This window comes from Trichomonas vaginalis, chromosome VI, assembly GCF_026262505.1.
Source record: "Trichomonas vaginalis G3 chromosome VI, whole genome shotgun sequence".
Lineage (NCBI taxonomy): Eukaryota > Parabasalia > Trichomonadida > Trichomonadidae > Trichomonas > Trichomonas vaginalis.
The window spans coordinates 8,418,119-8,432,608 of NC_067208.1; the positions used below are offsets into that span (position 1 = coordinate 8,418,119).

The following is a 14,490-nucleotide window of genomic DNA, read 5'->3' on the forward strand; positions in this document are numbered from 1 at the left end:
CGAAAACGAAATTGAAGAAAAACCGAAGAGAAAAGGTCGCAAAGCTCAAAACAACGAACCAGATGATGAAAAACCAAAAGAAAAACGAAGTAAAGCTTCAAAAGAAAATCAAGTTGAAGAAAAGCCCAAAAAGAAGGGAAAGAAACATGATACTAATGACTCAGATAAAGAAATTAATACAAAGAGGAAAGGAAAGAAAGTTGTCGAAGAAATTCCAGAAAAAACAAAGAAATTAAGAAAAACAAAGAGCCAAGAAGAAACTTCATCGACAGATATCGAGCACCAGAAAGAACAGTCATTTGTTATTGATGCTGGTAACAGAATTGAAGGAACTCCAGTTAATTTTGAATTTAATCCACATCCAAAGGTAGAACAAACACCGGCAATCAATAATTCGGCATTTATCAGGAAGAACAATGTTGATTACTCACTCAATTCACTTATAAGAAGTATGACTTTGTAAATTTATAATAAAAATTTTGTTTGTAATTTAAAATAATGAAAAGAATATTTATCTGATAATAGTCTGAACTAGAAAAAGATTCATAATCTTAATCCAAATCAGCAACCAGTTTCTGCACTTAGCCTGTTTCTTCAATAAAGTAAATGTGTTATCATGTTAATATAGTAAAAATTAATGAGTTAGTATTCTCATGTATACGTGAAGTCTTCTGAATCGTCAATCTGCGATTTAGCTGTCCAGGACACTGCGAATATAAAATGAAGATTTTACTTTTTTAATTTGGAGTGAATTTTTGTTATGATTTATCGTATGTTAATATAGTTACATTTCATTGTATGTGAATTATTTTCTGATTTAATCAGCTTTGAATAAAAAATTATCCAACTTCTAAAATTTTACGGGCATTCAATTTGACGAAGTAACACCTTTTCATATATGCTTTACAAATATTAAGTCCAAATTTGGACGTTAATTTTGATTGATTATAAATTGAAAGCGTGATCATAAAATCAGTAACGATTAATTGCTATTCTTATAATACTGCTGATGGATGACATTTCTGATTTTACTTTTGAGAGAATACCATTCAAATGTGTATAAATTTTCAATCATTCAAAGAATTATCGCAGAGAACTAGTTTGCATACACACTAATTTCCTTTTAAAAAATTGAAACTTATTTTTATATTTTATGAAGATTTTGGGGCGGTTTAATAGAAACAAAAAGTTTATTCGTTCACGTTTATTTTAATCATATTTGTATTTCTTTTAATGTCATTATAAACTTTCTTGATGCTTCAAATGAATTTGATTTTTGACTGAAACGATTAAATTTTGATTATAAAAAAATTTTTTTTCATCGTTCAAAAAAAATTAGACCATGACATCTCGTATGACTTTGCACATAGACCATAGCCAAGGGCAATTACTTCGCTCTAAAATCTTTGGTCATGATGGTGTTATTATCCCATTCAGGGAAGGATACATTGCGAAGAAATGCAAATTAATTCGTGAGTTGAAATTTTATAAAACATATGTAGGCAGTTTGCATAATATCTTAGAGCCCGAACTCATCCCTTCTGTTGAAGGCATTGTTGACGACAACAACGTTCACTTATCTAGTTCAGATGACGAAGTTGATCTTGAAGTCAAGCGCGACATTGAAATCAATCACAAATCAGAACCATACCTTATGATGCATGACATTGCAGATGGTTATTCACGCCCAGCTGTTCTAGACGTGAAACTTGGAACTAGAACTTGGGCGTTAGGTGCCTCTAAAATAAAGCGTGAGCGTATGAAGAAGAAATGCTCATGCCCTACATCATCGGAGCTTTGTGTACGTGTCCGTGCCGCTATGTGGTACTCTCGTACAGAGATAAGTGGCCTGTTGAAGAGAACATCAACTGTGTTAAACGCGAATGGGGTAATTCATGCTCTAAGTCGGAGTTTCTCGACTTCTTGAAAGATTTCTTCCACTACCCAAACCAAATTCCTATTTTTGTTGAAAAACTCAATAAGTTGAAGACATCTATGGCTAAAATGCGCGAACAGTTTGGTGCTCGCATGTACTCTAGCTCGATTGTCTTCGCGTATGATGAAGATGATCCATCCAAATTTGATTGTCGTTTACTTGACTTTGCGAAGACTTATTTAGACATCGACAAAGCGGCTAAAGAGTCAAATGAAAGTGTTGATGAGTGTGAAGACTCTGTTCTTCCAGCATTGAACAGTATAACTAGTATGATCGAATCTCTTGTTTAATTTTTTTATTTATATTTATATATAAAGTGTTTGTTATCATGTAATGAGGCGATATTCATATACATATATATTCATATATTTATATCTATACTATCGCCTAACTACATTTTCTTTTTTTTCATTTTCATTTTAACAATAAAGAGAGTTTATAAAGAATCATCATTTTACCTTTTATTTTTAATTACTTTCTTTCTTGCTAAGTTATTAATTAAATTAATATTTTTTTTTAATATCTGAACTTATTGAGCTGGATATCATGCATTTAACTAATGTTATGAAAACAGCTAGTAGAATATGACATTATATATCTCTTATAGCAAAAAAAGTGACTTTGCGAGGTAAGAAAGAACATAATTCTCACCATATCTGTGTGAAGGAGTAAGAAAGAACAGAATTCTCTATCCGTTTCATTTCATTAATTCTCTTTTGTTTATTTTAGTAAAAAAAGTTTTTCATTGGGTTCAAAAAGAATACTCATTTTTGACTACTTTATGCACAAATTGAATGCAAAATAATCGTCTCGCTTCTGCCATTGGGTATGAAACTATCGAGAGTGTAATTGAAAGACTTAAATTGATTTTCATGGTTTATGTCTGCTTAACGAACACTCATACAAAAATTTGCAATACGTCATAAAAAATAATACATGGTTTTACTCATAACTTCATTAACTTGATTTTCTATCATTTTAATTATTATCTATATCTTAGTTTAGGCTTTCTAAGTTTGAAACATACCCCAACCATATAGAGAGTACTTTCGAGACATTCATTTAGAAACAAGAGTTACATTTATTCAACAAAATATATAAAGAATGTGTAAGATCGATAAAAAGCGTATGGAAATTAAAAATCACTGTTTGAGTACTTTCTGAGACTCTGTTTGTCAGAAATATATACATTTGAATACTTTCTGACACCTTTTTCAAAGTTTTTGACATTGTGAGGTTTTTGTGTCAAAAAGTAATCAATTTTCCTCTCAAATGATGATTTATTAAAAAGATCACTTTTTTATCAACTTTTTTTTGTCAAGCGAGTAAAAATAGATTTTTTTTCAAATTATTTTGTTTCAAATTATTGTGTTGGCGAAGGATAGCGGCTGAATTGATCGAAACATGATTTTCCTTGTTCGTAATCACCAAATTTTATTGAAAGACGTTTGTTTGCTTGGAAGAAACAAGATTGTGCTTCTTGATATTGAATAACATAATTTTCAGTGTAAATAGGAGAAGTTGAGAAAGAAACTGCACCAGAAACATCAAGAATGTCACAGTAACAATTATAAACTGCAACATTTCCGTTAGAGTTAGAAATTGAGAAATAAACGTGATTATCAAAGAAAGTTGGCTCAAATATTTCTACAGTAGAATGATCAACACTTAAGAGTGCATCGTATGTCGTAATTTCGTTTGAAATAAACATAATTCTGTTGATTTGAAGAGGTTTATGAATATTTATTTCTAAACCTTTAAACATTGATGTAGAATTATATATCGTATTTGTTAATATCTTTAATGATGATGCAGATCTAATTGCTGGTCCAATTCCGCAATAAACATTATTTTGTGAAAAATTACAGCCTTCGAAGTATTGATCACCGAAATTCGAGATATAAAAATTGCTCACATTTGCTCACATTTTGGCACTTTTTTTGTACGTTTGTCAAAAAATTGTGAGGAAGATCTCACAAAAATAGTCAAAATGTGAGCAAATTTTGAGAAGTGCTCACATTTTGACATACGATTATTTTCATACGTTTTTTTGATGAATTCTAATAAAACTTCATTACCACTTTCAGAACGAAGCGTAACTTTTCAGCACGTAACGCTCTATCATGTGTAGTGACATATTATTCAAAAAAACTCAGATTGCTTATCTTATAATAACAATTTCATTAGAAAAAATGCACGATTTCACGCTAAAACTTTGAAGCAATTCTTAAATTCGGATAAAAAATCGATATGTATTACACTTTAAACTTCAAAAAATGGTTCAAAATTTAGACTTAGTTTATCTTAACAATATAGCAGATTTTAAGCCGAACAAGTAGGAGTAATAGAAATAGCTCTTGAAAATAATTACAATTAGTAATATGTAAGTCAAAGTTCGAGTATTCTAATAAATAAACGTTCCGGATTTTCTTTACTACAAGAATCAATACTTAATATATAGAAGCAACAGTAAAAACTTATTAGAGATTCAAAAAGAAAGTTGACTAAAGAGAATCTTTTTATATAAGTAATTTTATTTTTTTGAAATACGAGATCGAATAAACATGTATTTTATTTTATTACTATAATAATACGTTTTTACATAGTAAGAAAGTTTAGAGACTGAAATGAAATTAAAAATTGAGAAAAAAATAAAGCTTTTCTATAAAAATTCATATTAGTATATAGTATAATGATATTACAATTTATTGATCAAATAAAAAGAATATTTGTTGAATAATTTCTGTTCAAATTAAAAGTTCTTCAACTTACGGTAAATCTATCTGCCTTAAAAAGTATTACGATATTATGCAAAGTCAATTTTCTCCAAAAAAATATTTGAAGATGATACTTTAAGTATACCAAAAATACAAGAATTTTGAGAGAACTCAATGAATTTTTGTGAAGGTGGAGTTAAATTGAGAAGATTTTTGGTCAGAGAAAAACAAAAATTACTATCTGATAAAATGGTATTAAAATGAAAAAAGTTTAAACAAAGGAAATGAAGAATTTATATTATATTAGAATTTAAAGAGTAAATATAAAAGATTGAAAGAAAGAATAATAATAGGATTCTTGAATGCAACATTTGGAATGATGTTTCCAGTTGTAGATGTGTTAAGCAAAGAGAGATAATGATAGTTTCTTGAGTTTTGAGTTAAGCTTGTTGTAGATGAGAGAGAAATTTTGACGAGACTGAGGAACTTCATTTGGAATGATGTTTCCAGTTGTAGATGTGTTAAGCAAAGAGAGATAATGATAGTTTCTTGAGTTTTTGCAATTAACCATCCTCAATGACTATTGTTTTAATATAATTTTTAAATTTTTTAAAACTGACATTTTAGTTGTATATTTTTTCTAACAAAGGTACATTCACTAGGCGATAACAGTAAAATGGGATGAAAATATGATAAATAGCATCCCTATATGGTGCCAAACAATATTTATACGGGCCAAAAAAAATTGGCTAGAGATTTGGCGAGTTATAAAACTTAGAAAATTGAGAGGGATTTTTATTTTTGAATTTTTTTTGGAAAGTTAAAATTGCGATTAAAAATCGATTTCCAGGAGAACTAAGCATCTCATCATATATTTAAATCGATAAAAATATTAAATAATAGTTGAATAGTATAAGAACGTGAAATTATGGCTGAATCTACAGAAAAAATGAACATATTTGACATTTTTGAAAATTCATACGTTAGATGGTGACAGACTCATAAACTATACTTTAGCTAAGATTGATATATGGTTTCAACAACACATGGTTAAAATTGTAAAAATATTTTAGATTTCAAAAAGATATATATGGTAATATAATGGAACAAAGTCAACAAATAGCATGTTAAATATGTTATAATTAACTTTTTATTAGATCCAATAGTAGATATCGAATGGTTTCCAGCTTTATGGTTAAATATTTTCTTTTCGAGCTTCTCTTTAACTGTTGTATTAAGGTTGTAAATTTTTGATGCTAGAAACTATGGAATCTTCTTTGCTGCTGCATTTTTCTTGAGAGTTCTTGCAATTTCGAATAGATCTGCGCATTGTATGAAATTGAGGCTTTAAAATATCTTGAAAACAGAATAGGACTGCTTTTCCAAAGGAATGCTTACTTGTAAATCAGAGAGTTTCAAAATTGAGAGCAAGATTATCATCATAACTTTCGATTTTGCTGCGAAAAAGGAAGACAAGTAATTAACAAATCATTTACTGTTGTTCATTAAAAGAAGAAAACTTTGATAACAACTAATGATGATAAAATCAAGCTATCTTTTTATATTTTAAATTGATAAGACATTCAAAATATTTGAATGGTTTAAAATATTTTCTTTTAATTTCTATAAGATATTATCATGATTATATAATAAAATTTAAATTTTTATTCAAAAAGGCAATATTTCAAACTTTTAATTTCAAAAATCTTAATTCTGCAATAAGTGTATTTAATTGTAGCAAATTTAATGATCCTTCGTCATGCTTAGCAATTTGGAACTCATAAATTAATGATTTCTTCAAGTAAAATTCTGCATTATTTCAAAAGTCAATAATTCTCTAGTAACTTTTCTTCAAACTCTAACCATTATATTATATGTATAATGGAGAATAATTGCAAAGAAAGATAGCCGAATTTACTGGTAGTTCTTGTGATGCGAAATAATTGCAAATTAACACATAGTTTTAACAGCATCAATCTCTTTTTGCTCTCATTTAAATGCATTCGCACACTTTAATTTTGAAATATAAGAGTTTTGGAAATTATCAAATTTATCTGCTCAAATACTATAGATCTTCATAAGTGTTAATAGAATCACCAGCCTTACATATAGTGTTTAATATAATGATGCACATCATACTGGGATTTATTCCTTATTCATCTAGTTATTATAAGATTTACAACCCCATGAAAATTTAAAATTTTGTCAAAAATAGTGAATGTACCTTTTTTCTAACACAACTATCAATAAATTGTAATATCATTATACTATATATTAATATGAATTTTTATAGAAAAGCTTTATTTTTTTCTCAATTTTTAATTTCATTTCAGTCTCTAAACTTTCTTACTATGTAAAAACGTATTATTATAGTAATAAAAAAAATACATGTTTATTCGATCTCGTATTTCAAAAAAATAAAATTTATATAAAAAGATTCTCTTTAGTCAACTTTCTTTTTGAATCTCTAATAAGTTTTTACTGTTGCTTCTATATATTAAGTATTGATTCTTGTAGTAAAGAAAATCCGGAACGTTTATTTATTAGAATACTCGAACTTTGACTTACATATTACTAATTGTAATTATTTTCAAGAGCTATTTCTATTACTCCTACTTGTTCGGCTTAAAATCTGCTATATTGTTAAGATAAACTAAGTCTAAATTTTGAACCATTTTTTGAAGTTTAAAGTGTAATACATATCGATTTTTATCCGAATTTAAGAATTGCTTCAAAGTTTTAGCGTGAAATCGTGCATTTTTTCTAATGAAATTGTTATTATAAGATAAGCAATCTGAGTTTTTTTGAATAATATGTCACTACACATGATAGAGCGTTACGTGCTGAAAAGTTACGCTTCGTTCTGAAAGTGGTAATGAAGTTTTATTAGAATTCATCAAAAAAACGTATGAAAATAATCGTATGTCAAAATGTGAGCACTTCTCAAAATTTGCTCACATTTTGACTATTTTTGTGAGATCTTCCTCACAATTTTTTGACAAACGTACAAAAAAGTGCCAAAATGTGAGCAAATGTGAGCAATTTTTATATCTCCGAAATTCATGTAAACTACATACGATACATCTGGTGTTGGATAATATGTTCCGAAAAAGTTATTAAGATTGTAAAATGAACCTTTTTTTTCGTTAACATTTGTTGATAAATATAAGCAATTGCAGCTACTTCGAGCGGTACAGTTCAAACAACAGACTTCTCGTAGTACTGCGAATTTCCTTGTGTTAATATAAATTGCTCCGGCTTGGCCATTCGAATTTGAGTCTGCACGGCATGAGGAATAACGACTATTTTCGATAATGATTTGTACGTTTCCTACTATATTTAAAGCTCCTCCGATATCTGATGTTAATTTTTGAAAATTACCGTTTCTAATGAATACTGAACCACTGACTGGGTTCAAATAATGCCTTTCATTCGATTCTATAGTAAGACATGTCTCTGGCGCTGAGGATGCAGTAGTAAGGAAAAGAGAAATCATAAATTTATTTGCAAAAAATAGTTTTATAGCTCGAGTGCATAATAATGTTCTAACTAATGATTTTAGTAAAAGTTTTTCATTTGATCTTGACTTATTTGGGCTTTTCGATATAATTTCAAATCGATATATCTTTTTTATGCAATGGGATCACCAAATAACGAAGTTGCTCATTGAAGCAAAGTAATGCAAGCAAGAATTGATGTTATTTTCTCCTTTTTTGAATGAAATATAATGTTTTGAAGAATTAAATTATGCTATTTTATATCCATTTGTTGGGGCTAATATAATTAAATACTTATTTTTGCATTAATCTAGTAAAATTAACTGTACGTTTAAAAAAATAAACTATTCAAATCCTGGATGAGTTTGCTTGACTCGTCATGGTTCACAGACAGACCAATTCATCCAGATAAGCAGCCCAAAAAGATTCCTATGACGGAATGGGAATACCAAGAAAAACACGGCCTTGATAGCCAAAAGGATATTGATTAGTGATTTTTCTGATCCATCAACTTTCTCATTTTCAAGTGATCAATCGATGGACTCGGATGGGCCAGCACCACCAAAGAAGGAAAGACCGCCATTAAATACTTCAGACCCAGAAAAAATTGGAGAAGCACTAAAAACAGATTTAGATTTTATATCAACATCGCATAATTTAAGCACACAACGTAGAGAAGCTGCAGATAGAGAGATACAAGATACAATATCATCAGCAAAATATACATATTTTAACGATTTAGAAGCTGAAGCGCAATTTAGCGATCTGTCCTTTTCAGATGACTTCGAATCATCTTCAAAATCTAAAACAAATAAATACGGAATATCAGATGCACTCGAATCCGAACTTATGACCTGTGGAGTACAAAAAGTTGGAAAAGGAGATTCGTCATGCATCGTAAGAAAATCACAGTCAGCTAAAATCGATTCATCTAGCAAAAATTACGACTTTGATAATTCATCTTCGAAAATCTCAAAAATTTCGACACTGAAAACAACAGATAAATCAACAAAGACAGATAAAAATACAGATACTATATCAACAATGGCCGATATTTCATCATTCCATGATACAATGACATCAGATTTTCAAATTAGAATCAACACAAGGAAAAAACAAAAACAGATTACAGATAAAATTAGCCCTAATAAAAGGAAATCGTTACTATTACAGATACTCTTCAATCAACCATAGAAAAAGCAAAAAGTAATAAAGATACAAAAGAATTTACTGATTTTAGTAGTGACACCGATCTTCTTGCCACAAATCGAACATCTACATTAGGTACAACTGATCTCCAAACGAATACTCAAAACAATGGGTGATTCTCTCATGAAAAGCAACACAATTACAAAGAAAACAACAATTTCATGCAAAACAGACACATCAACAATTAAACCTGATCCAAATGCAAGTAGTTTATATGGAGAAATTAATAGTAGTCTTGAAATTTCGGATCAAAACAACAAACTTGCGAAAGAAAATATATAAGAAAACAACTCGAAGAGAGAAAACAGTCCATACAAGAAGTATGAAAAAAAGAAACCAATTCCAGATCAAATCCCAGAATTCATGAAAGATGAAAGAGAAGAGAACTTATTGAGCGCGAAAAGAAGAATCACTTCAACGACAAAAAGAAAGTTTGAGACGAAGTGAAGATATTTCGAAACAATTAGAAGAATCAGTCAGAAAACACGAAGATGACAGATGAAAGACGTAAAGCATTAGAATACAAACCAAAGCCATTAGAAGACAAATCACCACGATTCCTAAAGAAGACAGAACATTCATTAAAGTCAAAGCGATTGGAAGAAGAAGAGAAAAAGCTAGCATCTAAACAAAGTTCTAAGAAGAAATATGAATTAATACCAGATGAATCTGATTTAATCAAAAGAAAGAAAACTCAAGAAGTTAATAGGAGAACAAAAATTAGAAGAAATCGTGTTTGAAAAAGTCCCTCCTCCACTCCAAAAGAGAAGCATCGTAAAAGAGTTGTTATTGACGAAGATGATGTTGATCCAAGGAGGTTAAATATGAGTGAAAAAGATAAGAAGGCATTCTATGATCCAGCAACAACAAAAGCAGCACAATTACGTAATCAAATGATCAGACAAAAGATTGTTCAACAAGCAGAAGCAGACAGAGCTAAACGAGAAGAAGATGAACGACTTAGGAAGGAAATCAAAGTTGCTGCAAGGATCGAACCAGATTTGCGGAAATTACGAGAACAAAGTCAAGTTAAAACGAAAGATATTAAAGAACGTAGGAAAGAAGAAGAGGAAAAAAGTAAACAAGTTTCTAAGGAAACTCGAAAAATGCTTAAACGAGTTGAAAAGAATCCTTCATTGTTTAACAGAGAAGGACAAGAACTAACAAGACAAGAAGCGCGTCATCGAGCGAAAGTCAGCAGTGTTGTTAAGACTCAAGAACAAATGCATTGGGATACAGTCCGAGCTCGAAGAGAAGCTAAAAATGAAGAACTGAGAAAGATGTGGAGCGGAAAAATGTAATATTTTTATGTGTTTATTAAATAAAAAGATATTTGTTTATTTATGTTAAGTATGAAATGTATACACATTCTCTATATTTTGAAGGTAACTTTTACCTCAACAAATAAAAATTATTTCTCTGAAAAATACAGAGAGAAATTTAAATGCGGAACTTTGATATTTTTCCCCACACATTAGTATTTTCACTCTTTGCATATGAACTCTATATTGCATTCTGGCTTAAGAGTGCACTAGGAGGATTACGGCTTTTTAATCCTCCTTTTTTTCTAAAAATTCTTCTACTTTTTAGTACTTTCGAGCTCTAAAAAGTAGAGCTTAAATGCGTCTGCAATTAGAGCGCATTCATATCATATACCTCATTCTCCTTGAAATAAAACATAATTCAATATTTTTATTAATTCTTTTTAATTTTCCTGAGAAGTACCTTAATATGTTATACCAATCTAATGTAAATTCATATTTAACATCAAATTAGGCTTGAGAGTTTCATCAAATTAATTTTATTTTTTTTACTAAAGCAATACAAAGAGAAGTAATGAAATGATATGAATAATGATAAACAATTTCATATTTTGTGATAATATTCTTCTTTATCTCTAAATCTAAAATAGGAAACTCTGCTTCACACAGATATGATGAAAAGTGTGAAAGATTATGAATAGAAGATATATTTTTAACATTATTTGTTGTAACTAATTGATATGTTTTATCTATTATTCTGTCACAGAAAGAATCTTTAACTGTAATTGAACCATCATTATTTTGATAAAATTCTTTTCCTGATCTTGTGTTTCCAAGAAATGAACAGTTTTCAATAAGAACAGTTGATCCACATGCACAGAATGTTCCATATGTAGATTCTTTGTGTTTATTATTCAAAACATTACAAAAATTAAAATTATAGTTACCCCAACTTAATGATAAAATTCTATAATTTGATGTTGTGTTACAAAATGATGAATATGTTACATTACTTAGACTTGTTGGAACAGTTAGAAGTATTCCTGAGTCCCAGGCTGCTTCACAGAAACTTGTGTTGATTGATTTAACTCCAATATTTCCATACCAAAGATGATTTGTAAAAGATTTTTCTAATTTTCCGCATAAATAAAAAGAACTTTCATAAAGATAATTTTTATTATTTGATTTATTAACTAATTCAACATATGAATGATGCCCATATGAGTTTGTTTTTGATTTGTAGCCACATGTTCGGTATTGGACAATGGAACTATTACAAATAAAGTATATAGATCCACCATTTGTATTACTGCTGCAGTTAGTAAATGAACAATACGAGTTAAGAAATTTATTGTTTGATTTTTCAAAAGAAATGGCACTCTTAGTTGTAATGGTGATGAATATACAGTTATATAAGAAGCATTCATTATTTGTTGATTTCGCGGTAACATTTATACCTTGAATTGGTTCTGAATTAGGTGATGTATTGTAAAATAACTTCCAAACATCATCAGGTGATTGATCAAAGTGTAAATTATTCATAGTTGATGTGTGTTTTGAGACTGTTATCTGAAAATCGTGATTGAATTTCATTGTTTTCATCAAAAAAATGAATCGGCATTATTTGACATTTCAATGATGTAAATGTCAAATAATGCCGATTCATTTGAATCTTATATTCAAGTTATGAAATTGCGATTCTTTTAGCTGTCATCAGCATTTTAACAGCTAGTGCATGGAAACAATGATGTAAATCATTCTAATCTTATATAAAAACATCGATTTTGCTGATTAAATTTTTGGATTTCGTAATAAAATGATCAATATTGTAAATAATTAAAGCTATTGTACTTACACATGATTTGTATATTATAAAATGTATGAAATATCGACTTAATTCGCTTGAAAATTTGAAATAGGGAGAATCTTTATATAAAACGCCTAATATCTAACAATTATTACATTAAATGAATACTTAAATTTGAGTAATCGATGATTTATATGAATTCTCTGGTCTGAATAAAGAATATCGAAAATTAGTTTGATTTTGGGGTTGTTTTGATAGTATTGTCAAATGTAATGATGTAAAAACATGAATTTATTAGTAAATACATGCTCGTGTTTGAGTAAAAATAGATATTTGTTGTTGTGAAATAAGTATTTGATTTCTTGTAAATCTTGAATGAAAACAATAAGTTCGTATCAATGGGAAAATCGAATATGTAGCTATTTAATTTGTATCAAAAGAATTTTTTAATGAGAATTTAAATTTCGAAGAAATTTGTTATGTATCGTTGAGTTTTGTAATTAAAACTGATATGTTAATGATGTGATTTGCTTTTTTAAAACATTTATTAGTCTTGATGAAATAATTTTTCTTTTAGTTAAACATTTCTTCTGAGTTTGCTAATAAAGACGGAGTCCTTTGTGAATGTGACATAGGCGCCCGAGAACCGTATGCACAAAAACTCTTATTGGGTGTCTTGTCTTTAGATATTCTTTCAAAAATATGCCAAATTTGATTGATGATTTCTAAAAAAGTAATCTAATCATCTGATGCCATTAATTGTATTTAGAAAAAAAATTCGTTCTTTTAATTTTTTAAGAGTATCACAGCAGATGATTAACTTTCCTTGATTTACGATACAACTAATTCACCAAATGCAGAAGTGCAATCGAATACAAACAATCGAATCTCCTAATTGATGAATCAAATAGTCCATTTTTCATTGAATTATTTAATCAAATCGTCTCTAATCATAGCAATCCTCCAAAATCAATCAGTAGTACACATGTTATCTTTGATCAATTCTTACGTTATAAAGAGAAGAGCACATTTATATGATCTCAAGTATATTTTTGATTTTTTTTACAAATCTTGTCAATAAGACATTTGAAGTTGTTACCGATACAGTTACATAATTTTGAGATACAAATTCACCGCGCAATATTATTTTATTAAACTAAAACAGAGATAATTTTCTAAAAATTTAAATCATACATTGATCAGTACCTTGTAGAAGATACACATATTGATTTCAAATTCGTATGCATTGAAATGTTCGACGACATTTACACTGTTCGTTTTGAACCTATAATTATTCCATTTATACCCAGAGTTTCCTTACTTTTACCACTCCCCATGTAATTTCTGGGGAAAACGATAATTCATTTTTTTTATGGATGAATAGATCGTTTTCCTAGAAAGGACCTCATATCTCTGGCTAAAAAGAGTGTCAGATCCTAAATAGATTATTGATCTAGTGTACAAATCCAATAAAAAGCCTATTTTTTTGGCTTTTTTGGTGCTCATTTTTTCGAAGATCTACATGAATATGGGGAAACCATCGGATTTTTTTTGGTTAACCCACATCTTCATGTAGTCTGGACTATCTTTCCTCGAAGGACCTCTTTACGGGTGTAAAAACTCATAAAGTTCTCAAAAGATTCATTCTCGATCTCCATGCTGAAAGAATTTACAATAAAAAAGAGATCTACGCATCAAACTACAGCCATAAATGAACTGAACCCCTAAAGCTTAGCTCTTAGTTTATCAAAAACGTCGAAATCCTTCTCATTGCAATCAAATTTTCTCAATAACTCATAAGAAAAATCGAATTTTGATTAAGCCGATGTTATAGGTATCACAAATACTACAAACTTGAGCAATATCGAAATTGCCAGCAAAAGTTTGAAATTGCATTGCTCATATTTGTTTTGTAAACTAAAAATCTGCTTATATTATTCATTAATTTTTATATATTATTCATATACTTTAATAAAAATAATACTATTTCACCTTAAAAATGAATTTCATAAGTCAATATTATTTTTTTGAAAATGTATCAATTTTCGATTAAAACAACATG

General features: G+C 28.9%; 2 protein-coding genes and 1 pseudogene across 3 annotated transcripts, besides 1 other annotated feature; 2 read left to right on the forward strand and 1 right to left on the reverse strand.

The window, feature by feature from the left end:
- Positions 1-1,327: 1,327 nt before the first annotated feature.
- Positions 1,328-2,345, forward strand: TVAGG3_0828360 (annotated as a pseudogene). Its single transcript has one exon — positions 1,343-2,226. A coding segment is annotated over exon 1 (884 nt).
- A 231-nt stretch (positions 2,346-2,576) lies between these two features.
- Positions 2,577-3,828, reverse strand: TVAGG3_0828370 (uncharacterized protein; the record flags this gene model as incomplete). The annotated part of the gene is made up of 1 exon (XM_001290257.1): positions 3,300-3,647. One exon carries the CDS (start codon positions 3,645-3,647, stop codon positions 3,300-3,302), a length of 348 nt encoding a protein of 115 aa, XP_001290258.1.
- A 3-nt stretch (positions 3,829-3,831) lies between these two features.
- Positions 3,832-7,707: a mobile genetic element.
- Positions 7,708-8,491: 784 nt separating this feature from the next.
- TVAGG3_0828400 (uncharacterized protein) lies at positions 8,492-9,344 on the forward strand (the record flags this gene model as incomplete). Its single annotated transcript, XM_051248357.1, has 1 exon — positions 8,688-9,344. The coding sequence occupies one exon, from the start codon at positions 8,688-8,690 to the stop codon at positions 9,342-9,344; it is 657 nt and encodes a 218-aa protein (XP_051083832.1).
- Between the last annotated feature and the right edge of the window lie 5,146 nt (positions 9,345-14,490).